Raw genomic sequence first — 27665 nt, forward strand, 5'->3', positions numbered from 1 at the left:
GCAAAGAGTGCAATGCAGTTCCTCAAAGTTTATACTTAATTTATTTTATTTATTTATTTTTTTTTTTTTGGAGTGTTACATGTTCTTCTTTTGTCGTCGAATCTGGCACTACTAGCCCTCATAAACACCTTTGGATGTGACCCGAAGACACCATGGAGTGGGCGGGTCGGGAACATATCCGCCCAGGCGGCACGTACTCAGTCCGGGAAGCGCCGCAAAGTGTGTTTACGGTACAAACTGTGACTTGTACGTGCCTCCCATTGAGCTATTGGTGGACCAGCAGTGTGATATGCCTCTTGACAATGCTTCTGTTTTTAATAAACAATTCGGTGACAGATCAGTCACTGAGGTTTTAAGTAGCAGTTTACGTCTTTGCCCTTTAAACCATCATTATGGCTGTAATACTGGTCACTTTCCAGTGTACAACGCCCACAGATTTTTATCACATAAATGACTCATCAGACTACACGATAAAATGTGTACGTTTGTGAAATTTGGTGCAAAAATCTTCCCGTGCCCTACATCCAGAAATTTTCATCATCACCATGACTCTGCTTATTTGCACTCATCAAACTGGTTTTCCTGCTTCAGATCTCTACTCCCCCTTATGTGCCATCTGCTTTTGGACCATATAAACTGGTCCAAAGTTTAAATGGCAAAAGTTCACTTGTACTTTTTAGACAGAATTCTGAGTTTTGGGCGAAACGAGCAGCTGTGCAATAAAAAACAAAAACAAAAACAAAACAAAAAACAAAAACAAAACACTCTGAGATCGCAAGCCTCTTCCAAGACAGCTCACTGTCTGGGCTATAAAGGGGAGTAAGTATTGCTTTTTCTATGTATTCATTTTGTTTTCTTTGTTCTTTTAAAATACAATTACATTAATTTGTATAGCGCTAAATCACAACAACAGTTACTGCAGGGCACTTTATATTGTAAGGTAAAGACCCCACAATAATCCAACAATCAGAGAACAAACCCCAACAGTCCAAATGATCCCCTATGGGCAAGCGCTTGGTGACAGTGGGAAGGAAAAACTCCCTTTTAACAAGAAGAAACCTCTAGCAGAACCAGGTTCGGGGAGGGGCAGTCATCTATTGCAACCGGTTGGTGAGTGCGGAGAGGGAGACATGATAAAAGACACAATAACATAACTAATGAAGAGTGGTGTATAAACACAGAGAGAGTGAAAAGAGGTGAATGAAGAAGAAACACTCAGTGCATCACAGGAAACCCACAGCCTAGGCCTATAGCTATAACTAAGGAAGCATTCAGGGCCACCTTATCCAGCCCTAAGTATAAGATTGATCACAAAGGAAAGTTTTAAGCTCAATCTTCAAAAGAGAGAAGGTGTGTGTCTCCCAAACTGGGAGTTGGTTCCACAGGAGAGATATCCGAAAGCTGAAGGCTGAAGCTGCAGTGCTCTATTGGGGTGATATGGTACTATAAGGTCTTTAAGATAAGATGGGGCCTGATTATTCAAGACCTTGTATGTGAAGAGAAGGATTTTGAATTCAATTCTGGATTTAACAGGAATCCAATGAAGAGAAGCCAATATGGGATATGGGAGAAATATGCTCTTGTCCCCACCAGTACTCTCCCTGCCACCCAGAAGGTTGTAGTGCAGTAAAAACAACTGCAAAGTGCAGAGGATTTATTGTTTGCACAGTTGAAATCCATTTTAATATACTTCACACAGTTTTGAGCAGAATTATTTTTTATTTATGTGGATATACATGTGCAGCATTCCTTTTATTGTTTACTAAAATCTATTTAAACTTTTAACAATAAATATTAAGTGGGGGTTGGTTGTTTCAGTTTAGTTTTTATTGTCTGAAAATGTTTTACCTTAGTTTTTATTAGTTTCAGTGTTAGTTTTAGGCTTTTTAACGGCTGTTTTGTGAAGGGAATATGCCAGAGGCAAAATTTAAGAATATCAGCACAGGTATCACAATAAGAGCAGAACTTTTAAAAGCAATTGACTCACAGGCTGCAGGCTATCCCAGCTGTCATAGGGTGAGAGACAGAGTACACTCTGAAGGAGCAGGGCCAACGCATAGAGATAGACAACCATTCACACTCACATTCACACCTAGAGGCAATTTAGATTAAACCAATTAAACTATCCCTAAACATAAACATGTCTTTTGACTGTGGGAGGAATCCGGAGAGCACGGGGAGAACCCACACAGACACAGGGAGAACATGCAAACTGCACACAGCCTGGATTCTAAACCCAGGACCTTCTTGTTGTGAGGTGACAATGCTAACCATTGCGCCACCAGACCTCCCTATTTCTACTATATTTTTATTTTATTTTAGTTAGTTTTCCAAGTTTGCAAAATCATTTTAGTTATTTTTCTTTTCTTTAGTTTTTATTTTTAGTTAACTAAAATGCTTTTTTTAAAATTTAACTTCTACTTTTTTTCCATTTAGTTTTAGTTACCTGTAACAACCTTGGTCATGTCCCTTGATGCCACTTGATCCCTTTGTAATGAGTGCATCAGGTGGTTTTAGAATCCCTGTTGAGTCAACCTCACCTTTTGCTCACCTGTTGATATACGTTACAATAACACAACACAGAACATTTTATAAACATGTTTGGTAGGGAAAGATTGCTGTTAGAATAGTTTCACATCAATAAATTAATGCTAACAATCATCTGCAAAAAGATCTACATAGACTGTTATTTAATTGAACTTGTGCTTTCTAACATTTCGCCTGTTTTGCTTTATTTGAAAGGTTGATGCAAAGACTGTTGGATGACAGCAACCACAGAACCAAATGTGAAACCATCACAACAAAAACACGAGCCATGGTGCACCTCTATGTTGAAGAAGAGCTCAGTAAATGAGACAGCATTTGCACATTGATTCCAATGGCAATCTAATTTACAGCTTATATTGCTTGGCCCAAACAGGAGGGGTGTCTTGATGCTTGTTTTAGTGAGGAACATCTAATGGTGTAATTGTGGTATGACTCTTAAAACTGTCCAACCCTGTCCTCTAAGTTGTTGGTTCCTAATAAACAATGTCATAAATGTTAGGTAAATTGATACAACAATGTTAATATGGTAGCATCTTGTAAAGGTAATGTAACAAAGAGTGATCACACTGGCAGCGCAGTGTACTGTTTTGCCCTTTGCCCTTTTCCCCATCCATACAGGATTAACTACACAGTTGTGAGGGATCAACTTACATAGTTTATACCCACAACAGCACTCACATACAGTTTCAGATCTTACTGTGTAATGTTTGAAGACAAAAGGATTACAGTTGCATTAACATGACTTTTCTAATAGTATTTTTGAATGCACTGTATAATCTTTGCCAGCACAAGAACTTTATTGTATAAAGATACACTTTTTTATATCAACATTTCAATGTAATGACCCACACTTTTCAGTGTTTCTTGGTGCATTTGTTGATCATAGACATGAGATGCTGGTAAGTTTATCAAACATTACACCAGGGTTGACATTATGGATGGGCCTATGGGGTCCAGGCCCCCCCAATAAAGTCACTGTCCTCTCTCAGCTGAATTCTACTGATCCACTTCAACTGTAAGTTGGTAATGAAAAACTTGGCCTACTTGGCTGATAAATCATTGCAGCACAAGCCCAAGTAGTTTATTAGTAATCGCTTGTTATTTATCACATAAAGGTATAGCTAAACTAATACAGTTTTATAAATTTGTTTCTACTAGTTTCATTGTTGTTGAAATTGTTCATTTGTTGATAGGTGAAGTCTCTTCTGCATTAGTGAGAGGTAGTCCTAATATTTTGGAGACTGCATTTATATTTATGAGGATTTGAACAATTCTTTTAGCTGAGTGCCAAGTGTGCTTGGCATTTTTTATGACTGATGCTCAGTTCAAATGCTTCTAAAGCTTGAATACATAAAAGTGTGTATCAGGATTTATTTATGGTGTCGTGTATGATTTATTAATCATGGAGTGATAAACCAAAAGCTCAAATATATTTCATTTTATATTAAAAATATCAATTCACTGCTATTGTTTTCATTGAATTTATGAGTTTTGTGTTCATGTTGCTGTTTTACACTCGTTTGGTGGCGGTGCAAACATAACTGGGTTTACTATGTGCAGCTAGATACTATTTACAGAATGAAACCAGTGCAACAGTTGAAGCTGCATTTGCATTATTTATTTATTATAACTTGTTAGTTTAAGCTTGAATTTCCCCTTCTTGGCTCCAGATGGCAGCTGCAGCACAAACAGACCAACAGCACCAACCAGTGTCAAAGCTGACTCACAGAATGACATCAGCTTAGTGGAGGAGTTCATACCTGACTTTCAGCAATGCACCAGGTAGTGGCGCTCTAAAACTGTAAATAAAGGAAGCCTAATTAAAATACACTGGCTTGCAAAAGTATTCATACCCCTTGAACTTATTTTGTCACATTACAACCACAAACATAAATATATTTCACTGGAATTTAATGTGAAAGACCAACACAAAGTGGTATACAATTGTGAAGTGGAAAGAAAATTATACATTTCAAAACATTCAAAACATTTTTTACAAATAAAAAACTGAAAAGTGCGGTGTGCAAAAGTATTCAGCCCCCCTGAGTCAATACTTTGTGGAACCACCTTTTGCTGCAATTACAGCTGCAAGTCTTTTAGGGTATGTCTCCACCAGCTTTGCACATCTAGTGAGTGAAGTTTTTGCTCATTCTTCTTTGCAAAACAGCTCAAGCTCAGTCAGATTAGATGGAGAGTATTTGCGAACAGCAGTTTTCAGATTTTGCCACAAATTCTCGATTGGGTTTAGGTCTGGACTTTGACTGGGCCATTCTAACACATAAATATGTTTGGTTTTAAACCATTCCATTGTAGCCCTGGCTTTATGTTTAGGGTTGTTGACCTGCTGGAAGGTGAACCTCCGCCCCAGTCTAAAGTCTTTTTCAGACTCAAACAGGTTTTCCTCCAAGATTGCCCTGTATTTGGCTCCATCCATCTTCCCATCATCTTCCCTGTCCATGCTGAAGAGAAGCAGCCCCAGAGCATGATGCTGCCACCACCATATTTGACAGTGGGGATGGTGTGTTCAGAGTGATGTGCTGTGTTAATTCTCCACCACACACAGCGTTTTGCATTTTGGCCAAAAAGTTCCATTTTGGTCTCATCTGACTAAAGCACCTTGTTCCACATGTTTGCCGTGTCCCCAACATGGCTTCTAGCAAACTGCAAATGGGACTTTTTATGGTTTTCTTTTAACAATGGCTTTCTTCTTGCCACTCTTCCATAAAGACCACATTTGTGCAGTGCACGACTAATAGTTGTCCTCCGGACAGATTCCCCCACCTGAGCTGTGGATCTCTGCATTTCTTCCAGAGTCACCATGGGCCTCTTGGCTGCATCTCTGATCAGTGCTCTCCGTGTTCGGCCTGTAAGTTTAGATGGACGGCCTTGTCTTGGTAGGTTTACAGTTGTACCGTACTCTTTCCATTTCCAGATAATGGATTGAACAGTACTCCGTGAGATGTTCAAAGCTTGGGAAATCTTTTTTATAGCCTAATCCTGCCTCTCCACAACCTTATTCCTGACCTGTCTGTTGTGTTCTTTGGACTTCATGATGCTCTTTACTCCCCAATATTCTCTTAACCAACCTGAGGCCGTCACGGAGCAGCTGTATTTGTACTGAGATTAGATTACACACAGGTGGACTCTTTTTAGTCATTAGCAGTCATCAGGCAACTTCTGAATGCAACTGGTTGCACTCAGAGAAAAGGGGGCTGAATACTTTTGCACACCGCACGTTTCAGTTTTTTATTTGTAAAAAAAATGTTTTGAATCATGTATAATTTTCTTTCTACTTCACAATTGTTTACCACTTTGTGTTGGTCTTTCACATTAAATTCCAGTGAAATATATTTATGTTCGTGATTGTAATGTGACAAAATATGGAAACGTTTTTTAAGCTCCGTTTTCTTGGTTGCCAGAGTGACGCGTCTTCTCAGAATAGTCTCGAAAGCATACCTGCTACACACAGTAAACATACTTCCTATTTCATGATATCCCAAGATATCAGAGGCGGTGTTCATTGCAGCACACTCACGCACACATCCACCTTTCCCAGCAGAAGAGCGGGCTGCAGCTCCATCACCATGTCGTCACTCTCGGTGAGTGATCGTCAGTTTCTGCTCCCTCTCTCTGTTTCCCCGCTGATTTGTTGCCTGCCTGCACCACCTCCACAGCCCACGCCGTCCGCAGTCTTCCTCTCTTTATTATTATTAGTAGGCTCACCGCACCACTACCACCACCACCATCACAGCTGAACTGCTTTTGCTATGAGTCTCTCCATCTCTGGTGATTTCTATACAGGAAGAGGAACACAGGGTTTGCTGCGAAGAAATCAGCGGAACGCGCTACTTGAAACAAATGGTCGGCCGTGAATGACAGGATACATGGAGATAACAGAAGCCCGCGCCTGTGTGAAACCTGTGCGAGGTAAGACCACGGAAAATGCAGGTACACTTCAGATGTATGGGCACCATTTATGTTTATTTTTCACACAGGCTGAGAAAACTTCAATAAAGATAGGCTACTGGATTTATTTGAAAACAAAGAGCCCGTGTACAGTTCATCTGGGGGGGGGGGGGGGGGGGGGGGGGGGGGGGTTACACTCCCAGGTTTGGGCTGCTCACCTGGAAACCTCAAGGAGACACAATCCAGTGGGGATTTACGTTATGCTGCTTACACCAGTGGCTTGATAAACAGAAAGACACTACTTTGCTTTGTGTTTTATCTCATATGTAATACAGTTATGGTGCATTTCTTGCTCATTCCTCCACCTCTGCTAGTGCAGGGGTATCCACTTCTGTTTGTTAAGCGTGGGGTCTCCATGTGCCTTTTAGGGAAACCCTCGGGAGGTCCCAGGAGAAGATGGAGGCATTCTGGAGGAGAAAACCTAATGTTGGTATGTTTATTATTTAATTATTTATTATTTAATTTATTTTGTAATTATTTTTCCAAACTGCTGGATGCGTTACAGACTGAGGATTCCTTAAAAGCAGGACAAAAATGTGGTTAAAGCAAGATCTTTTTTTTTTTTTTTATTTCTAAATCACGAGGTTTAAGGCATGCAAGCTGCACAGAAATGTACAATACAGGAAATGTTTTTTCTTTCAAAAGCAGGAGGCAGCGCTTGTGCCTTCCTCGCTTTGCTAACATTCTCCTCATCCTCTAATGGTGCAGTGCACTAGTTCAGACAGATGATAATGAAACTTCTGTCCTTTCTGTGCTGCTGTGTGCCTATGCAGTCTGTGCTTTTTACATGTTTTTGTATGTAGAGTGCGTGTTTGTCATCTGCAGCATCCTGTACAAAGCAAGGTGACCTTGTGCTGAGCAAAGACAGATGCAATTCCTCAACAATATGTGTAATTATCTTTTAAGGAAGGAAGATGTGCCATAGCTTGTAAAACTGCTCATCTTAATACTTCCTGTATTACCATCAGAATGGCTACCTGAAATATTTCCTGACTCAATTCACTGCAAGCTGAAGCAAAAATTAGATTAATTTGTGGTTAAAAGGCCAAACTTGCATTGAAACATTTTCTAATTATATGCTTAAGCAGACCAAGTCCTTTGAAGAATAATAGCCTTTCTTAATAATTAATCGTCATAGTAAGTGATAGCAGGATGATCCCAGGCGCCAGTGTTAGATGGTCTATCCTGTTGCCGCGCCGTCCAGGCATGTTATGCATAATTCAACAATGTTTTAACCTCATTTGGAAACAACAGATCTATCAGTACGTACGCTCCTTCAGGCACAGCTTTGTGTGAAAAGTTAGAGTGCTTTGATAAATGGTCTCAGCGTTTTGCGCGCAATGTTTTTCCCATTGAGACTGATTAGAAAGCACGACCAAACACATTAATAACCTTTAATGCATCATGTCGATGTGTGAGCCATGAGAAGAATGTCAGAGTTGTGAGAGGAAGTCTTCAGCTGTTGGGTAAGAAGGGCAGGCTGAGACAGTCACCATGTCCCAGCAAGGTGTGTTTGAACAGAAGTGGACGCACGCAAAGACATGTCATTCGAAACTTTAGCAAGTGTTTACACAGTGTAGCGGTTTATATATTCACCTAGCAAGTGTTCAATCCTGGGAAGAGAAAAGTAGCGTTTACTAAGTCGGCCTTTTTAAGATGCCATGGTTACGCCATCTGCCCTTCTACAAATGTCACATATACAGAGTTCTGCTCATGGTGAGCACACCATACGGGATGATGAGACAAGCGAAACTGACAACAGTATAATAGCATTTTAACATTCACCAAGAAGTGGTAGAGTTGTTTTTGAGCTTCTGAGAAAGGAGGGTGTGCATTTTGGTTTTATAGATCAGTCAGACATGTTGTAACATGCTAATTGATGAGGTCTGAAGGTGCCAGTAGGTGGATTTTGTCTCATTCAGTTGGAGCAAAGGCTTCTCTTATTTCTTGTTTCCACCATTAATGTCAACCTAGATATGAGGGTAATATCAATATCTTCTCACCTTATGGTCAGCAAGTGTATGGCTGCATTTTTGCAAATCATTTTTGAACTATAAATTGGTGGGAGGCACTCCACTTCAGGCACAGTTTATTGTGGAGCAAACTGTACCTCAGCCTATTACATTTCTTACAGATGTAAGATTCAGTTGGAGCTTGAAATAGTCACTAAAAATCAGGATACCCGCTTCGATACGCCACGTATGAATTAAAAATCTGTTCCTGTCTTTGTCCCTCAATGAAACGTCTATACAAAGTTTAGGAAATAAGACTTATAACCTTAGCCTGAAATAATAATCAAAAGAAGGCATTCAAATTCAACAGAGAAATGGGAAAATCCTAAGTCAAGAATAACCTCTTCTAGTACTTGATAAACTGTGCCTGAGCTCTCCGTTGTAACATTTTTTTTAAAGGAAGTTTTGTCAACCACAGTCACGTTTACAGAACTAAAAGGCAGACATTGCATCATAACAAGGCAGTGTTGGTTTGGCTATGTAATACTGCTCTTGTAAAATACTGAAGTGTAGTCATCTTCCTTATCTTCAGTAAGGAACGTTTTAGCGCTTGAAACAGTCTTCAGTTTGTCTCTTCATAAATAAACTGCCGTTTTATTTACCAATAACTGAACTGAGACTTCTTTGTCATAAATATCTGCTTAGAAGAAAGAGCCAAAAAAAAAAAAATCAATCTAAGACAAATGACTGTGCTCAGTTAGAAAATAACAAGAGATAAGATCTTCAGGATCCTGCTATAACTTCAAGATGTTATTATGCAGGAAAATAAATATCAGCGCAGATAGACGGAGAGAAGAATGAGTATTTTAGGATCTTAAACTGGGACTAGGCTGAGAAAATGAGATGGCTGGATCTCTGGAGTTGAGGTCAAGAAGTATAGAAAAATGTCCAAAATCTTAGGCTGATATTAAATTTGCTCTGGGACGTGTGTGAGAGAGAGACTTAAGAAAAAGGAGGTCTTACTTTGAATGTTCCTTTCCTCTCTGATGTCCTCTCTGTAGAGAAGGAACGTCGTGTGAAAGCCAACACAAGGGACTACAATGACAAGTTTTCTTATGCCGTAAGTTAGCCGCATTGAATTTGCTCTAAGTGTTGGCTCTGGGGGTTTCATCTGTGCTGTTACTAAATGTGTGATCCTTCAGGATAATCACATCAAAACCTCAAAGTACAGCATCCTCACCTTCCTGCCCATCAACTTGTTTGAGCAGTTCCAGAGGGTGGCAAATGCTTACTTCTCAGTGCTCTTAATACTGCAGGTAGGAAAAACTGCTACTGCTTGTTGGCTTAAATACCATTTCATGAATGTAGGAAACAAAGAGGGCTAATGCAAACTTCTTTCACAGTTAATTCCAGAAATATCCTCCCTCTCCTGGTTCACTACCATCGTGCCTTTGGTTTTTGTGCTGGTAATCACGGCTGTTAAGGATGCCACAGATGACTACGTTGGTTTCAATTTTTTTTTTTTTTACCTTTCACAATTCTTCTGAATGCTGTTCGTTTACCTTTTTCCTTCAGATTTGTAACCCCTTTTTAAAAATTTCAGTTCCGACACAAGAGCGACCAGCAAGTCAACAACCGCCAGTCACAGGTTCTGATCAGAGGAAGGTACTTTATAGTGTTCCTCTGCTGTTCTCATTTACAATCCCAAGTTCTAAAAAGTTGAGACGCTGTGTGAGATGTAAACAAAAACCTAATGCAGTGATTTGAAAAGCTCATAAACTGTTTAAACAGAAAATGTACAATTTTAAGAAAAAAAAAAAAGGTCATTTTGAATTTGATAGCAGCACATCTCAAAAAAAGGTGGAACAGGGTCATGTTTATCACTCCGCAGCATCCGCTCTTCTTTTAAGAGCAGTCTGTAAACATCTGAGAAGTGAGGAGACCAGCTCCCTGAAGCAAGGCCTTCCCCGAAAAAGATGTGATCTGGATGTTGTTCTAAAACCTGTAAATATCTTTCAGCATTGATGGTGCCTTTCCAGGTGCGCTATAGCTGCTAGTTCCATATGCCCTGATGTACCCCTGTACCATCAGAGATGCAGGCTTTTGAACTCTGTATGGGTCCTTTCCTTTTTAATCTGAAAGATGTGGCGTCCATTGTTCCAAAAAGAATTTCAAATTTTGATTTGTCTGACCCCAGAACAGTTTTCCACTTTGCTCCATTTTAAATGAGCTTCAGCCAAGAAAGACAGCAGTGTTTCTGGATCATGTGCACATAAGGCTTCTTTGCATAACTGAGCTTTAACCTGTGTTTGTGGATGGCACGGTGAGCTGTGTTCATAGATAGTAATTTCTGGAAGTGTTCCTGAGCTCATGCAGTGATTTCCATGACAAAACCATGCTGGTTTTTAATGCAGTGCTGCCTGAAGGCCCAAAGTTCACAGGCATCCAACATGGATTTTCAGCCTTGTCCCTTGCACACAGAGATTTCTCCAGATATTCTGAATTTTTTAATGACGTGTACTGTAGACAATAAGCTTCACAGTGTTTAGTTGAGGAGCATTATACTGAAATTGGTTCACAAATTGTAGACATGGGTTTTTTTTTTTTTGCTGACTGAGCAGCCTCTGCTCATCTTTACATCTGCCTCTTTAAGATGCTCTTTTCATACCCAGTCATGTTACTGACTGCTGCCAGTTAACTTAATTAGTTCCAAAATGTTCCTCCAGCTGTTTCTTTTTAGTACCACTTATGTTTCCAGCCTTTTGTTGATGCTGCCTCAAGTTTTTGAGATGAGTTGCTGCTATTGAATTCAAAATGAGCTAAAATTTTTTACAAAATAGTAAAAAGTTTCAGTTTAAAGATTTGGCATATAAACACATTTGGATCATTGCATTCTGTTTTTATTTACAGTTTACACAGCATCCTGGCTCTTTTGGAATCGGATTTGTAGATGTTTTCATTCAGCAGCTGCAGTCTGTTTATAACCTTTTTTGTTTCTTGTTTTCAAGTTTGCAGAATGAAAAATGGATGAATGTTCACGTAGGGGATATCATCAAATTAGAGAATAATCAGTTTGTTGCTGTGAGTAAAGCATGCTACTACACTGTATGTTGCAATATCAGCCTTTTATATTAGCATATAGAAAATAGCTTGTTTTAGGGGAATTGGGGGCTGCTGAGTGCCGCTGACAGTTCTGTGATGAGGAAATTGATTCATTGCCTTTTTTCTCCACTGAGCAATTTTTTTGTATTGGATTCACACACAGGCAGACATCCTCCTTCTCTGTAGCAGTGAGCCTTATGGTCTGTGCTATGTTGAGACTGCAGAGCTAGATGGGTGAGTTCTGTGCTGTTATGCAAAGTAAGACTGAAGCGACCCACAGTGTAATCTCGCAAAACATTCACATGAGGACTGAAAGCGCATGTTTGACAAAAACAGGCAACTTTTGCTTTTTAAGGTCTTACTGTCTTTTCTGTTTTTTTTTTTCTCCAGCGAGACCAATCTAAAAGTCCGTCAGGCTTTGACTGTCACCTCAGATTTGGGAGATGTTTCAAAACTGATGGACTTTGATGGTGAGATGTTTTGTCAATTTTTCACATTTCTGTAACAAATCATTTGTTGCTGGACACACTTTTTTAGAATGACATTTGTATTTTGTATGCTCATCATAATTTTCGAGAGTTTGAGCAGTTATAGCTGATGAATGTTTTCATTTTCCTTCCTTTGTTCCTCAGGAGAAGTCATTTGTGAGCCTCCAAACAACAAGCTAGATAGGTTTACTGGAACATTATACTGGAAAGGCAATAAATATCCCCTGGATAATGAAAAAATGCTTCTGCGCGGTTGTGTACTCAGAAACACTGAGTGGTGCTTTGGAATGGTCATCTTTGCTGGTAATAGTTGGTTTTTAATGGTTTTATTCTCCACATCCATTAGCAGCATCTGTACTTTTCTTTATAAACAGGTTTGTGTACAGTCTTGTTCTTTCAACACTGATGGTTGTTTGTGCATCTGTTCAACAGGGTCACAAACCAAACTGATGCAGAACTGTGGAAGGACTAAACTGAAAAGGACCAGTATTGACAAACTGATGAACACGCTGGTCTTGTGGGTGAGCTTATTTTGCTTTTGCTTGATAAAAAATGTGGAGTATAGACTGTATATTACAGATGGGTGTACCATCTTTAATGTCCTTCATCTGTAACCTCAGTAAACACTTTCCTCAAGGATTTATGGTTTCAGCTCTCACTGAAAACAACATGATGCTGTTTTTGTAAATTATGCTCTCCATTAGAGTCACAAAGTTAATAAAGCAGGGGAAGCTTTAGTCCGGGCCTACAGTGTGACTGACACACTGTGTGTGTGTGTGTGTGTGTGTGTGTGTGTGTGTGTGTGTGTGTGTGTGTGTGTGTGTGTGTGTGTGTGTGTGTGTGTTCTCTAATCATTGGGTGATGTTATTTTATTTGACACAGCTCTGTAAAGAAATATATATACTCTTTCTTTTTTTCAGATATTTGCCTTCCTCATATGTATGGGGGTTATTCTGGCAATTGGGCACACTATTTGGGAGACGTATGTTGGCAAAAATTTCAGAGTGTTTTTGCCGTGGGACAAGTTTCAGATTAGCGCTGGTTTCTCTGGCTTCCTCACCTTCTGGTCCTACATCATCATCCTCAACACTGTTGTGCCCATTTCACTATATGTCAGGTAATTTATGTAAAATCTTTATATGTAAATATGCAGTCATTGTACAAGTCATGTTCAGCTTACTAGCATGTTGCTCTATGGTTGTATTACTCAGTAAACTAAATGGCTAAACATTCTTTCAGTGTGGAAGTCCTGCGACTCGGTCACAGTTTCTTCATTAACTGGGACCGGAAGATGTACTACAGCCCGGTGGGCACTGCAGCTGAAGCTCGCACAACCACCTTGAGTGAGGAGCTGGGCCAAGTGGAGTTCATCTTCTCTGACAAGACAGGCACCCTCACCCAGAACATCATGATCTTCAGCAAATGCTCCATTAATGGACAAACATATGGTATGGAGCTTTAACACTAGTGGCCTTTTACAGTCAGTATGGGAGAAATATGCTCTCTCTTTCTGGTCCCTCTCAGTTCTTTTGCTGCAACATGTTGGATCAACTGAAGGCTTTTCAAGGAGCTTTTAGGACAACCTGATAGCAATGAATTACTATAGTCCAACCTAGAAGTAATAAATGCATGAACTAGTTTTAAAGCATTTAAGAGATATTGCACAAGTGATATGTGTATTGAAGGACATATCCCAATCTAAAATGACTCTAAGATTCCTCAGTGTTACTGGAGGCCAAGGTAATGCCATACAGAGTAAGTAAACCATTCCTCTGCAGATGATCAGTTAGCTGTCTTACAACTACTCTTTCAAGATTTTTTTTCATATAAAAGAAAGGCTGAAGATTGGCCTGTGGCAGCTAATTAATAGAGATAGATCGATCATATTTAGGACTTCGTTGAGCAGTCTTGTAGGAATGGGGTTTAATAGGCACACTGATAATTTGGAGAAAGTAACTGTTGAAGTTAACTCAGAAGGATCAATTACAGACGCAATTGTTTCTGAATCTTTGACAAGACAGTTCATTAACTGTTACTTTTTTAGGTGACGTCTATGATGAATTTGACCAGAAGGTGGAAATTACTGAGGTGAGCAGATTTAAACAAACAGAAATTCTTCTCTTTCTGGTAAGACAAATATGACACAGTCACTCTGCTGGTGCTTTAATGTGCCCTCAGAAAACTGCCTGTGTGGACTTTTCCTTCAACCCTCTCTGCGACCGAAGGTTCAGATTTTATGACAGCAGCCTGATTGAAGCCATTAAAATGGAGGATCCTGCAGTGCAGGAGTTTTTCAGGCTGCTGGCTTTGTGCCACACTGTCATGCCAGAGGAGAAAAGTGAAGGTAAACTTTATACATGATGCAGTTACTGTATCAGAAATAATTTACTGAGGTGTTTTCTGATTGATGTTTATGTTCAAATGAAGGAAATTTGGCATACCAGGCCCAGTCACCTGATGAGGGAGCGCTGGTCACTGCAGCACGAAACTTTGGGTTTGTCTTCCGGGCGCGAACCCCAGAAACCGTCACACTGTGTGAGATGGGACGAACTGTCACCTACCAACTTCTGGCCATACTGGACTTCAACAACGTGCGCAAGAGAATGAGTGTCATTGGTTAGGTCTTCACTTATAACAGCAACGCTCTGATTAATTCACAAGCAGTCAACATGAAACTATATGGACAGTAATTACAAAATAGATACAAGAGACAATATGTATGATCATTTTGTATTCTACTAACTATTTAGTTGACAGTCTGTCTGTTATCTGTGTAATATTTGTCCTCTTGCTATGTTTTGTTTTGGTATATAGTGAGAAACCCAGAGGGCCAGATTAAACTCTACTCCAAAGGCGCTGACACAATTATTTTTGACCTCTTGGATCCATCCAGTGAAACTCTTATGTGCACTACCTCAGAACACCTCAGTGTAAGTGTTATCTGAGTGGATAACATAACTGCTCCTTTTTTAATGATTACACTGTGAACTATCTATCTGGATCACAAATTTAATAATTTGCCGTCTTAGTTAGATGCTAGATTTTCCATTATTTTCCTCACAGGAATTTGCTGGAGAAGGGCTTCGAACATTAGCTCTGGCCTACAAAGACCTCGATGAGGATTATTTCAAAGTTTGGATGAAGAGGCTTCTCTTTGCCAGCACTGTAATAGATAATCGCGAAGAGCAGGTTGCTCTCCTCTATGATGAGATCGAGCAGGGCATGAAGGTAAAATTGACATCCTTTTGTTTACACTCCTAAGGCAATCAATCCCATTTAATCACTGCTGACTCACTGCTGACTTTGTTGAAGCTTCTAGGAGCCACAGCAATTGAAGACAAACTTCAGGAAGGAGTTCCAGAGACTATCGCCTGTCTAAATCTGGCCGACATCAAGATCTGGGTCCTCACAGGAGATAAACTAGGTAACAGTGAATGATGCTCCCGATCAGGGAAATTTTTTTTTTGCTTTTTTAATATTGGCTTGACTGTAGAAAGATACACGGCTGTAACCTGTTTCATTTTATTAGAGACAGCAATGAACATTGGCTACTCCTGCAACATGCTGCGAGATGACATGAATGAGGTGTTTGTCATCTCTGGCAACACACTGCAGGAGGTGCAGCAGCAGCTCAGGTGACACATTATATATTTTCCTTTTTAATCTACATATAATCAGGATGATATTCTCACAATAACTGCATGTCCCAGAGGAACTCTGCTGTGCTGCTGTATTAAATGGCCCATTTGTGGACGATCTGTGCATTTAAAATCTTGAAAACTTGTGCTTTATCTCCTCAAAGAGATTCCAGATTCACTACCTTTCCTCTTTTCTCAGGAGTGCCAAACAGCACATCCTCGGCCTGAGTCGCGTGAGCAGTGCAGGAGATGCTGAGAAGACAGCTACGTTTGCAGATGATTCTGTGTTCGAAGAAGCTATAATTGCAGAGTATGCTTTAGTTATCAATGGACACAGTCTGGTAAGATAAAAATAAAAAGATTTTTCATATAGATTGCCTTTAATTCAATGCTAATTTCTACCTCTGTGCTTGTTTTTCTTTCGGTACTGCTGCCCGCAGGTTTTACACTGTTTGTTAAATGGTTGTGGTGTTCTTTGCTGTGTCTCTACCTGCTGTTTACTGAATGTCTGTAATGAACTGCTGAGGGCCTTCGGCGCTATTACAGATTTTTATTTACATCATTTTACAGGGGAGCTGCTCTCTCGCTGTGCCCTGGGCAGAGAGCATGATGCACACAAGTGTTTGGGAATGTTACACTGAGCTGTTGTTTAGTGTCACCTCTGCAGGGGGTTGATGCTATAGCATGGTAATGAAAGGCTTAACAGGTGTGATGTGGTTATTCGCCCTTCAGGCTCACGCTCTGGAGCCACAGCTGGAGCACATCCTGCTGGATTTGGCCTGTTTGTGTAAAACAGTCATCTGCTGCCGAGTCACTCCAATGCAGAAAGCTCAGGTGGTGGAGCTGGTGAAGAGGCACAAGAGAGCCGTCACACTGGCCATAGGAGACGGAGCCAATGATGTCAGCATGATCAAGAGTAAGTCTCACATCAGCCACATGCAGCGTGCATGGAGTATGTACGAAGTCACAAAGTGAAGAATAAAATTGACAAATATTTGAAAAGTAATATTGGGAGCCATCAGCTTGATGTTCTCAAGAGAATCTCATAAACTGATGTGGATCCAGATATTCTAATGCATCCAAGGACTCGGTTCATGTGTGGTGTAGATTGAATTTTTACGCCTTGGAAGAGGTATGCAGACTCTGACTGCTCTTGTACAGAGATGGGTTACAAAATAAAAGAAAAACTTGGATCCTTGATCCCTGCCGTAAGGGGTTCAGGTAGCTCCATTATGCTCTGGGAGGAAGTTTTACTGGCATGCTTAAGGATCAGTGGGAGTGTTCTCTTGCAGGATGAGAATGCCCACATCCATAGGGCACAAGGATCACTGGGGGTTTTAAAGACTGTTTTAATTATTTTTTAGTTTCAAAAGGCAGTGATCCACACACTGTATTTCTTACTCAGCTGCTCACATCGGTGTTGGCATCAGCGGACAGGAGGGGATGCAGGCTGTTCTGGCATCGGATTACTCCTTCGCTCAGTTCCGGTACCTGCGGAGGCTCTTGCTGGTTCATGGACGCTGGTCTTACTTCCGCATGTGTAACTTTCTGGGATATTTCTTCTACAAGAACTTTGCCTTTACTCTGGTACACTTCTGGTACGGTTTCTTCTGTGGGTTCTCAGCACAGGTAAGAAAACAGTAACGAAGCCTTTATTTAAAGCCTTTTTGGTGTGTGTTGAATTAGTTACGTATGTCAGTTGTCAGGTCTCTTTAAGCACGGAGGTCTGAAGAGATCACAGAGTGGAGCCTCTTTTTTTTTAAACATGATGCCCCGGCCCTTTGGCTGACCTCAGGGCCACTGGAAAAAAGTACTTCATGTCTGAGTCTGTAGGTGGCACAAGGCCCATCAGTCTTAATCTAATTTAGGAAGACAGAATGAGTCCCTTTTGTTCCTTATAGACTAAAGGTGAAGGAGTTCTGTTCACCTTATCTGGAAGTAAGAGTAGTCTGGTAGAAGAAACGGTAGAAGAAATACAGAAATTATCTAAATGCTCACTGTTGGAGATCACCCTTATTAGCTACTTCCTCTGGCACCCTGCTAAGTTCAAAATACAGTCTGTAAGTCCATCTCCTTGTACTTGTGTAGGCTAACTTGTGTAGAGTTTTCAAAAGTAGAATCAGCGGCAGAGCCTTCAGCTGTCAGACACAGCTCCCAGTTTGCATTATTTGAGGCAAACACTCTCTCTATTTTTAAGGTTACTGATCTTGAACCCTCCTGTAGTCATGCTTCTATAGGTTAGAGCTGCAATAAATCATCATGCACGAGATATCATACTCTTCTGAATGTTCATCATGTACGGATAACAAAAACAGCTCTTGTAAGATTTCCACCATCCTCCTTCTCCAGACTGTGTACGACCAGTGGTTCATCACCCTCTTCAACATTGTCTACACATCATTGCCAGTATTGGCATTGGGACTTTTTGATCAGGTAACAATAAATATTTTATAAAGATTAAGCACACTTAAGTTTTATTTCAGTGTACCTGCACACATTTCTTAAATTTACGACAAAAAAATCAAATTAATTTATTTCAGTAGTCTCTAACGGAAAGATCCTGAGCCGTCTTATGCTTTTATTTTTGTTTCTTCTTTTCAAGATACTGTGAAGTCATACAGGTGACTATTTTATTACTGTTGGCCTCTTTTACTGTCATGATTGATAAACCCATCAAATGTACCTAAAAGTCTAACCCGACAGTAGGTTCTAGCTTAAATTTAACTCACATGTGACTAGTGTGACTAATCCCATGTAAATGTACAGCTATACTGTACGCTCATCATCTTCAACTTATCATCTGTCCTAAAACTGCTGCAGAACATTTTCCTCAATACCCAGTTCCTCCCATCATTGAATATATTTCTTATTGAATAAAAAAAAATATAGTCTTATCACATCACCCTTATGCTTTGTCTGTTTTCTAAAGGACGTCAATGACCAGAACAGCCTTCGCTACCCAACTCTGTACAAACCTGGCCAGCAAAACCTTCTCTTCAACAAGCGTCGGTTTTTTCTGTGCACGCTGCAGGGGATGGCCACGTCATTCCTGCTTTTCTTTATTCCCTACGGGGCTTTCCCTCTCATGGTGAAAGAAGACGGCTCCCCCTTTTCAGACCAACAGGCATTTGCCGTCACCATAGCAACGTCCTTGGTCATCGTCGTAAGCGTTCAGGTGAGACTGTAAACGCAACAAACCACGCTGACACAGGACCACTGAATAAAAAGGGGTCACTTCACAATCAGCTTTGTCTTGTGCTCCTAGATTGGACTTGACACACACTACTGGACTGCAGTCAATCACCTCTTCATATGGGGGAGTCTGATGGTGTACTTTGCCATATTATTTGCAATGCAAAGTGACGGCTTATTTGGCATTTTTCCAAGCAGTTTCTCATTTATTGGTAAGTTTGTTTTAGCGTGACACATGCAAGGAAATGACACTGACACCAGAAAATAACATTTCTATTGATTTCTCCCCAGGCACGGCCCGTAACTGTCTGTCAGAGAAGAGTGTGTGGCTGGTTATTCTGCTCACCACCGTGGTGTGTGTCGTACCCGGCTTAGTTGTCAGGTTCCTCAGGGTGGACCTCGCTCCAACTTTAACAGATAAGGTGCCGTAACTTCAATGCATCTGCTGAGTTTGCGCAAACAATGAACACTTGGTGGAAAGTAACTAAGTAAATTTAATACAGTGCTGTACTTACATTGTCTCATGCTTCAACTACATTTAATAAGAAAACAATTTGTGACTCATGTTTGTATTTAACACTCACATACAGTGTATTTACATACTTTTCCCATCACTGGTGTATTCTCACAGATTCGTCGTCTCCAGCAGTCCAGGAAGAAGCAGGGACCTCAGGAACAGAGCCTGAGGCGAGTACGCAGGACAAGCTCCCGCCGCTCTGCCTATGCCTTCTCCCACCAACAGGGCTACGGAGAGCTGATTACCTCAGGCAAAAACATGAGGACGAGCATAGCCTCTCCAGTTTGCTCCCCTGGAAGAACAGCGCACGGCTCCAGCTGGATCGAAAACATGTTGAAGAGAAAGAATGAAGTTTCGTGTGCCCCAAATGAACGTGAAGGTGGGGCGCCAGAAAGCAGCACCAGAGCAATACAGACTCCAAAGCAGAAAACACACACAGACTGAACTCGACCTCTAAGAAACTGCATACAGTAAAGGGTACCATATGCATGGATCCCGCAGACCAAGCACAAGCTAAGAGTGTCCTTCTTTTGGGTGAATCTTTGCTCAAATCAGCAACACAAGTGTACCTCGTTTTTGTTTTTTATTAGTGTGAGTCATGTGGGCGCTGAATATTAAAGGCCAATCAAAACAGTTATCTGAGGGAACCAATTCAAAAACAAGCAAGCAAACAATCAAATTGGCAACAGCATTTAGGTTTCATTTCAAGACAATATGCATGAATTGCTAAGGTTAAAGAAGCAGTTATAGTTGCTCAGAAAATAATCCAGTTTGATCTTGAGTTGGTGCATTAGTTTTGTATCATTATAATGGCATGGTCTTTTCTGATTAATAAAAACATTTCAGTAGTTTTAGCTGTTACAAAACAAAACTTTGTGTAATAAATATATTACCAGTTCCAAAAAAGCTGGGGTCCTGAGTTAAGAGTAATAAAAACAGAATGCAGTGATTTGCAAATCTCATAAACCCATATTTTACTCAGAACATAGGAAACATACCATTATAATAAAAAAAAAAACAAGATCATTTTGAATTTTAATTCCATGACGCATCAAATGTTTTCAACTGCTGAAAGGTCTGGACTGCAGGCATGCCAGTTTAGCACCTGGATTCTTCTACTATGAAGCGATGCTGCTGTAATAGCTGCAGTGTGTGGTTTAGCATCGTCTTGCTGAAATAGCCGAGGCCTTTCCGTCCGGATGGGAGCATATGTTGCTGTAAAATGTATAAACCTTCCAGTATTGATGGTGTCTTTCCAGATGTGCACGCTGCCAGTTCCATTGGCACTGATGCACTCCCGTACCATCAGAGATGCAGGCTTTTTAACCGAGTGTTGACAACTTGTTGGATGGTCCCTCTCCTCTTATTCTCTGACTCTTTTAATATTATTTACTGTAGATGATGAGATATAAGTATTATATAAGTCTTTGCAGTTTTACATTGAGGAAAATTATTCTGAAATTGTTCCACGATTTGTAGGTTACATTTTTGCAGACTAGTGAAACTCTGCCTCTCTGAGATGCTCTTTTTATACCTAGATCTGTTGATCTGTAAACCCTAATTAGTTGGAAAATGTTCCTCAAGCTGTTCATTTTTTTTTAGGTTTCCAGGTTTTTATTGCCCTGGTCCCAACTTTTTTGAAACATGTTGCTGTCATCAAAATTTAAGTGAGATCATATTTTCCATGAAATGGTAAAATACCTCTGTTTGTATTTGTTTGTGAGACTTGAAAAATCATTGCATTCTGTTTTTATTCACATCTTAAACAGCATTCCAACTTTTTTGGAATTAGTGTTTATTAGTGTAAATTACAAAAGGAAAGAAGATTGTTAACAAGTACAAAAAGCACCATCTTTGAAAACTATGCACTGAAACATTTTCTTCTTAATCTACATCCAAAGTGCTAAAAACACAAGTATTGTAAATACTGAAGTGATGCTGCTGAATATGACGGTAAGCACAATTAATTACTAATTTCAAGCTTTTAATGCATTTTACTGTCACATTTGCAATGCAGCTGAAATATGGAATGTGTAATGCTCTGAGATCCATTACCCTGTGCTGTGCCTTTGATAATTTCTGTTAAAGACGGCCGTCCTCTGTTTAGTATTTCATCACTGTTTTGGTCTGAGTGTATTTAAGGACAAAGAAAAACTGTAACGCATGTTTTGAGTAAGACAAACCCGATTTAAAAAAAAAAAAAAGAAAGATAGAAGGTAAACACAAATATTATTTAAACCACCATTTTTTTAAAGCAGACATTTGTTCACAACAAGAGACGAGAAAGAGGCCAGGTAAGATATGATGTGATAAAGGTTTATGAACATATTTGAATGTAGAATGTCATGAATTGATTCATATGGAAAAGAAATATCTAAGATATTCCCCGCAGTAGTAAACACTCACATAGAAGTTGGTCCCTTTAGAGGTCACCACAGCGGATCATCTGCCTCCATCCCACCCTATTCCTAGTATCCTCCTCTGCCACACCAACCTCTGCATGTTTTCCTTCACTAAATGTACCTCTTTTCATCCTGCCTGGCAGCTCCATGTTCAACATAGTTTGTCCATAATATCCACACGCCCTTCTCTGCACATGCCCAAACCATCTCAGCCTTGCCTCTCTCACATGGAAGGGTTATTCATCCATAATTTACTCAGGAAAGTGGCAACCTTTCACATTTTAATCATTTACTTGATTCATACTTAACTCTTATTACCATGTTATATGAATAATATTTGAAATAGGCTACTTTCATATCATAAAAACTATTAAAAATACTTTTTTCTATTTCTTTTGCATATGAGGTATATACAACACAGCCTCAGCCAGTCTGTATTTTCAATAATGCACATGGATTCAGCAAATTTGAGGCCTTTTTTGACATTTAATGTTAGTGTCTGAAATGTTAAGAGGATGGATTCATTTTATAAAGCACTTTTTTTTTTATTTGCTACCTTTTTTTAAATTAAAAAAAAAAAAAACAAATTGTGTGATTTGACCAGACAGACAATGACTTCTCACGAAAATCTTACACCAAAACATAATAAAAAAACAAGCTTGAGTGCACCACTGAAGTACATTTTTGGCTCTTGTATTACAGCATAATCTGTAAAGAGTAAAGAGGTAAAAACAGCAGTTATCATAGCATTAGCCCCAAGTGTAAGAAAAACCTATTTATTTCCCTCCATCAGTAATTGAAACTGAATGATTCAGGTGTAAACAGACACAGACTATGTATATCACTCCTCGAGGAAAATTGCAGCTCCGCCGCCTGGCTTTGATACAAACAGACTTTGTTTTTCCATAGCTGCCCTGTGTGGATCAGGGAGGTAGTATTCTTCTCGAACGGCTTGTAAGAAAGACTCCACCTTCTCACTGGGAACCATGGAGACAGCACAGCCTCCCCAGCCTGCTCCTGTCAGCCGGGATCCCATGGCCCCTGACTTCCTGCAACAAGGAGAAACGACAAAAACACAACATTTTTTTTAATTAAAAAACAAACAAACAAAAAAAAACACAACATTTGAGTACACTGTTCAGTGTGAGATTTGAATGCACAAATAGGTGGGGGGGGGGGGACATCAGAAATGATATCACAGCAGAGACAGGTCTGGACAATGCACAGGTAGACAATGTATAATTTAAGACCACTTGCTTTCCAAATTATCAAGACTAAGCATGTACAGTCATGCTAGTGGTGTGAGGTTCTACTTATTGTAGAGCTAATGCTAACACAGTCCTTTGTATAGCTAAGTACACCCTTAATGTTTCCATAGGAATTAAGAGGGTAAGTAACAACCTGGTGCTGCTAGTCAAATACACTTGATTAAGTGATTGTTAAGCACCTCTATGAAAGCACAAGTTTTGACAGTTTGCTGATGTGGAGCATTAAGGTGTGTTTTAACACAATGTCACAAAATCCTCTCCAAAAAGTACACAGCTGGACAGCTTAGGTTTGCAGAGTTGCATCTGAACAAACCACAAGCCTCCTGGAACAATGTCCTTTGGGCAGATGAGACTAAAATGGAGATTTTTGGCCATAATGCACAGCACCACTTTAGGCAAAGACCACAAACAGTATGTCAGCACAAACACCTCACACCAGTGGGCAAGTATTGTTGTTGAAGAGTTAGGATTTGAGCTTGTTTTCAGCCACAGGACCTGGACACCTTGCGGTCACTGAGTCGACCATGAAGTCATCTCTAAACCAAAGTATTCTAGTATTCTAGAGAAAACCGAAAATTACTTCAACTTATTGCTGATAATGTTGATTCTACAAGCTACTGAATCATAGGGTGTACTCACAGGACTTTATGATAATGACAATGCATGTATACTGCTACTGTTTTACTCTCTTAGTTTCAAATTTAAAGTAACGCTAAATAGAAAGAGGAGCAGCATCTATCATTAGCTTTTAAAGTATCTGGAAATAAAACCAACCAAAAATTTGAGCAGATGATTTTAAAAGCGTTAAAAGCTCAATATGGCTCAGTGTGCTGGGTTTAGAGATTTATAAGTTCAATAGTGGCTCTGAAATGTAAAGCAGCTGTGGATGTAAATAAGCTTTGACACACGAGGCATTTTGACATGTCACAGTTGTTTCTAACAATTAACAATTGTCGATTCTATTAAACTGACCCAGTGTGACTAGCTGTGTCTTATTTGTGGAAATTATGGAATAAACTCTAATTTAAACATGTTTTGAGAACTGAGTGAACATCTCAGAAATATCACAGGGCAGTGAGACCCAACCTGCCTCTAAACCCTCATTAATTAATATATATCCCAGTCTGTGCAGTGAAGACTTAGTTTGCTGTACTCACAGACAGATATCCACCAGTTGGTCCAGTTCAGAGCAGCTGCACTCGTAGAGGTCTCTGCAGCTTGCGTGGCTCTGGTTCATCAGCTCTCCCGGCAGCCGTGTAGACTCTGCGGGTTTGGAGTCACACACGCTCTTAAACTGCAGCACTCGTGCAGCTTCCCCGTACACATGTTTGGCTCGCTGATGAAGCTTGAACTGCGTCACTGAGAGAGAGGAGAACAGGCAGAAACCCAGGTTAACTGTGGAGAGAGCGACGTCTGCATGGGACTGGAACTGGAAAAAAAAAAAATCTAACATGATGGAATAATTTCCAAAATACTTGGAGTATCAGCAGAAAGTAAAGATATATTAAGGGTTGCTTAGAGGACAGTCACACCTAAGAAAAACATTAATAGTGACTGATTGCTGTTCATGTCACTTGAGTAGAAGAATATGGTTGGAACTTTAAAGTCACCTAAATAAAATGCACTTAAATCCAAGAAAACATAAATATCACATTTTAGTTGCAAATCCAGAGTAATAACAATATAAAAATATATGATGCCTTTTTGTGTTGACAAACTACAATTAGAGCTGCAACTATCCCTCTTTAATGATCTTTCAATGCACTAAATAAGAAAAATACCTACAAGAAGCTCTCAGAGTCAAAAAGCTGCATTTAGTCTGGCTGCCAAACCTCCTTTAGTTATAAGATTTAGAAAGATAGTCTGGGACATTAAACTCAATAACAGCATTCAAACATCTAGTTAATTATGTTTCACACTCCACTTATGAAGCACTTCATATAAAGCTCTGAAACAAGCCCACACAGGTGTTACTTACTTTCCTGAGTGTTAGCGCTGAGCAGCTCCGTCGAAAACTGCTCCGAAGTGACACCCAGCACCTTGCATATCTCCTCTCGGCTGTAAGGCTCGGGATGCAGCACCTCATCCACCAGAGCCAGCATCTCCTCCAGGGAAGCCTTCAGCTCCACCTGAACCTGAGCCAGCTTCAGTAACCTGCTCGAGTCCAGCCCCCGTGCCTGGGCCAACATCTGAGTACACATCCACCGAGATGTTAACTTTGACAGAATATATTACACATAAACATGAGGCTGCTCATTGCTGTGTTTGCAACAATTCTATGTGATGTTCTTGGGTTGAATGTCGTGCAGATTAAAAGCTCAATCGAATGCATTATAGCAACAAATGGCAGTTTGAGAGACACTGGTTGCAATCACCACACCTTTGTGGCGATCCGACACTCCACCACACGGATGTTGTAGTGAGAAGAAGCGGCTTTGTTCATCTCCACGCAGCAGTTGGAAATCACAAACACAGCACCATCAGGGAGTTTGACATCAGTAGCACGCAGGGGCTGGAACTCTATCAGCTTTGCCTGGCAGACAATTCAAAAGCCAACAGTTTTGAAGCTGTTGTCTATTTAGTGTCATTTGGATGCTTCACATTTGTCAAACACAACAGGTTGAGGGTGATCAAGCTACATACAGTTCCCATCTCTGCCAGGAATGAAATGGACTGGTCCATGCCGCCGCCCTCTGTGCCAATGTAACGCTCACTTTTGGCACAAATCTCAGCAAGAGCCACCTGGAAGAATACAAAGTTTTCCTCATTTAAGCAACAAATATGGGAGAATTTCAAATATGAGAGGATAGACATTATGTAGCAAGTTAAGCATAATATGGGTTTCTTTTCTAATGTGTAAAGAAATTAATATATTTTTCCCTCAACGTGGTATATTAAATGCAAAAAAACCTTACCTTGGAGAGGGACTTTTGATTTGCCTCCATTGTTACGAGGCCAGAACAACAAACTAAGGCACTAGAACTGGACAGACCGGAGCTCGGAGGGATTGTTCCATCTACGATGCAGGACATCCCTGCTAAATGCTTTAGCCCAAACTTCTCCTGAAAATTAAAAAAAATTCAACATGTGGCACAATATTTGAGAAAAAAAAAAAAAAGTAATTTTACCACTTTATGCTATGATTTAAGAATATAGAGCTTACCACACATCTTACCTGAATACCTTTAACTCCACAGAGAAAATAATAATACCATTGTGGATTGTCTCTGTCTATGGTGATTTCCTCTGAACACGACACACTGAAATCCCTGTAAAATGACAAACAACAAGTTTTCTGAAAATGCACACTCATACTGTACAGCCACCAATGAATAAATGACACAAGCAAAAAAAAAAAAAAAAAAAAAAAGTGGAGTCATAAGTATAAATGTTCACATCTTACTTGTACTGAGGATTCTTGTTGGCCAGCTGGATTGTTCCTGAATTGTTCACTGACACGGCTGCGAGGATATTCTGCTCAATGGCCATCGGAAGCACAGAATAGCCGCAGTAATCGATGTGCTCTCCTGTTAAATGTGACCAATATGAAAAAGCTGTGTGTGAGAGGCAGCCTGTGATCAGCTTCCATCAGCACCACTTAAAACATTCCTGGATAAAAGCTGCAGACAGAAAATAATCTACAGCTTTAAAATTGAAAATACAATATTGCCACAAAAGTTTCTAACTTTGACACAAGGTCAAAACATTAGGACCACCCGCTGGCAGTACTAACATCATCTCCAGCTCGCACTAGTATACAGTCCATCTGTTCAACAGATACAAAAACAAATGCAGTAGAGAAACACCTCATTAAAAAAAAATGCGAGGGGACAGAAGTCTCAATTGCTGTCATTTGGAGCAGATTAAAAAGATCAAATTTTAACCTATAATAAAAATCCTACACATTAAACAGTTTGTAATGCAATCAGTCTACAACATATGTCACACAGTATGAAATTACCTATTAGGTTTACCCTTCCAGGTGCACATGCATAGAAGAGAGGAGGTTCCCCAAACTTTGACTCAAATGTTTCTTTCAAGTTTTTCATCCTGCAAATGACCAAAACAACAACAAAAAGCAATAAAGTATCATAATATTACACAACGACAATACCCATGCGACATCGTTGATTCTCACCTCTCATTAGCAGCTTTCGCAGTCTTTAACTTGGGCGGGTTTGTGGCCATTTTTACCCGTTTAAAAGTAATTATGAGTGCACTTGTTGTCAGACAGGAGAGCTCAGAGCTTTCATATATCCGGGTCGAGATCAGCTGACTGTCACAAGAGGCGCCCGGATACCAAAATGCTGAACTCTGGTCAGAGCTCAGCTGAGTTTAGCGTCTGTCTACAAAGGAGGAACTGACTCTGAAGCAGCTGAGGCAGCACAGGCAAAATGCGGAAGTTAATAGACGGAAAAGGGGGCGTGTCTTACGGGGCCACGTCCACAAATCTGAATGGACTCACTCCACGATATAGTCATTCATAAATTTAATGCAAAGAGCTTAAAAAGAAATAGAGTCGCCTACTTTAAATCTATTTGGTTTAATGTAAACGGTAACGAACTGCAGTAAAATAAACTGAAGATAAAAATA

General features: G+C 40.1%; 2 protein-coding genes across 3 annotated transcripts; one reads left to right on the forward strand and one right to left on the reverse strand.

Annotated features, from left to right (window-relative positions):
• The first annotated feature begins 5987 nt into the window (after window positions 1-5987).
• Window positions 5988-22193, forward strand: atp8b4 (ATPase phospholipid transporting 8B4). Of its 2 annotated transcripts, XM_030731951.1 has the most exons (29): window positions 5988-6146; window positions 6349-6474; window positions 6882-6943; window positions 9527-9585; window positions 9668-9781; window positions 9869-9967; window positions 10069-10130; window positions 11474-11546; window positions 11731-11801; window positions 11958-12037; window positions 12200-12358; window positions 12488-12576; window positions 12976-13172; window positions 13295-13503; window positions 14100-14143; window positions 14234-14399; window positions 14483-14671; window positions 14870-14985; window positions 15119-15283; window positions 15368-15479; window positions 15585-15690; window positions 15893-16034; window positions 16426-16609; window positions 17099-17322; window positions 18043-18126; window positions 18623-18868; window positions 18959-19097; window positions 19177-19307; window positions 19517-22193. In XM_030731951.1, exons 3-29 carry the CDS (start codon window positions 6910-6912, stop codon window positions 19844-19846), a joined length of 3624 nt encoding a protein of 1207 aa, XP_030587811.1. In that variant the 5' UTR covers window positions 5988-6146; window positions 6349-6474; window positions 6882-6909; the 3' UTR covers window positions 19847-22193. The 2 variants fall into 2 exon arrangements, with proteins under 2 accessions (XP_030587811.1, XP_030587812.1); XM_030731952.1 differs by lacking the exons at window positions 5988-6146; window positions 9668-9781; window positions 9869-9967; window positions 10069-10130 and having other exon boundaries at window positions 6200-6474.
• Window positions 22194-22334: 141 nt separating this feature from the next.
• On the reverse strand, window positions 22335-27421 carry galk2 (galactokinase 2). Its single transcript, XM_030731953.1, has 10 exons — window positions 27211-27421; window positions 27034-27122; window positions 26476-26599; window positions 26248-26341; window positions 25988-26134; window positions 25716-25814; window positions 25453-25605; window positions 25051-25261; window positions 24230-24431; window positions 22335-22853 (listed from the first exon to the last, which is right to left on the reverse strand). Exons 1-10 carry the CDS (start codon window positions 27258-27260, stop codon window positions 22646-22648), a joined length of 1377 nt encoding a protein of 458 aa, XP_030587813.1. The 5' UTR covers window positions 27261-27421; the 3' UTR covers window positions 22335-22645.
• Between the last annotated feature and the right edge of the window lie 244 nt (window positions 27422-27665).

This window comes from Archocentrus centrarchus, chromosome 6 (genome assembly GCF_007364275.1).
Source record: "Archocentrus centrarchus isolate MPI-CPG fArcCen1 chromosome 6, fArcCen1, whole genome shotgun sequence".
NCBI lineage: Eukaryota > Metazoa > Chordata > Actinopteri > Cichliformes > Cichlidae > Archocentrus > Archocentrus centrarchus.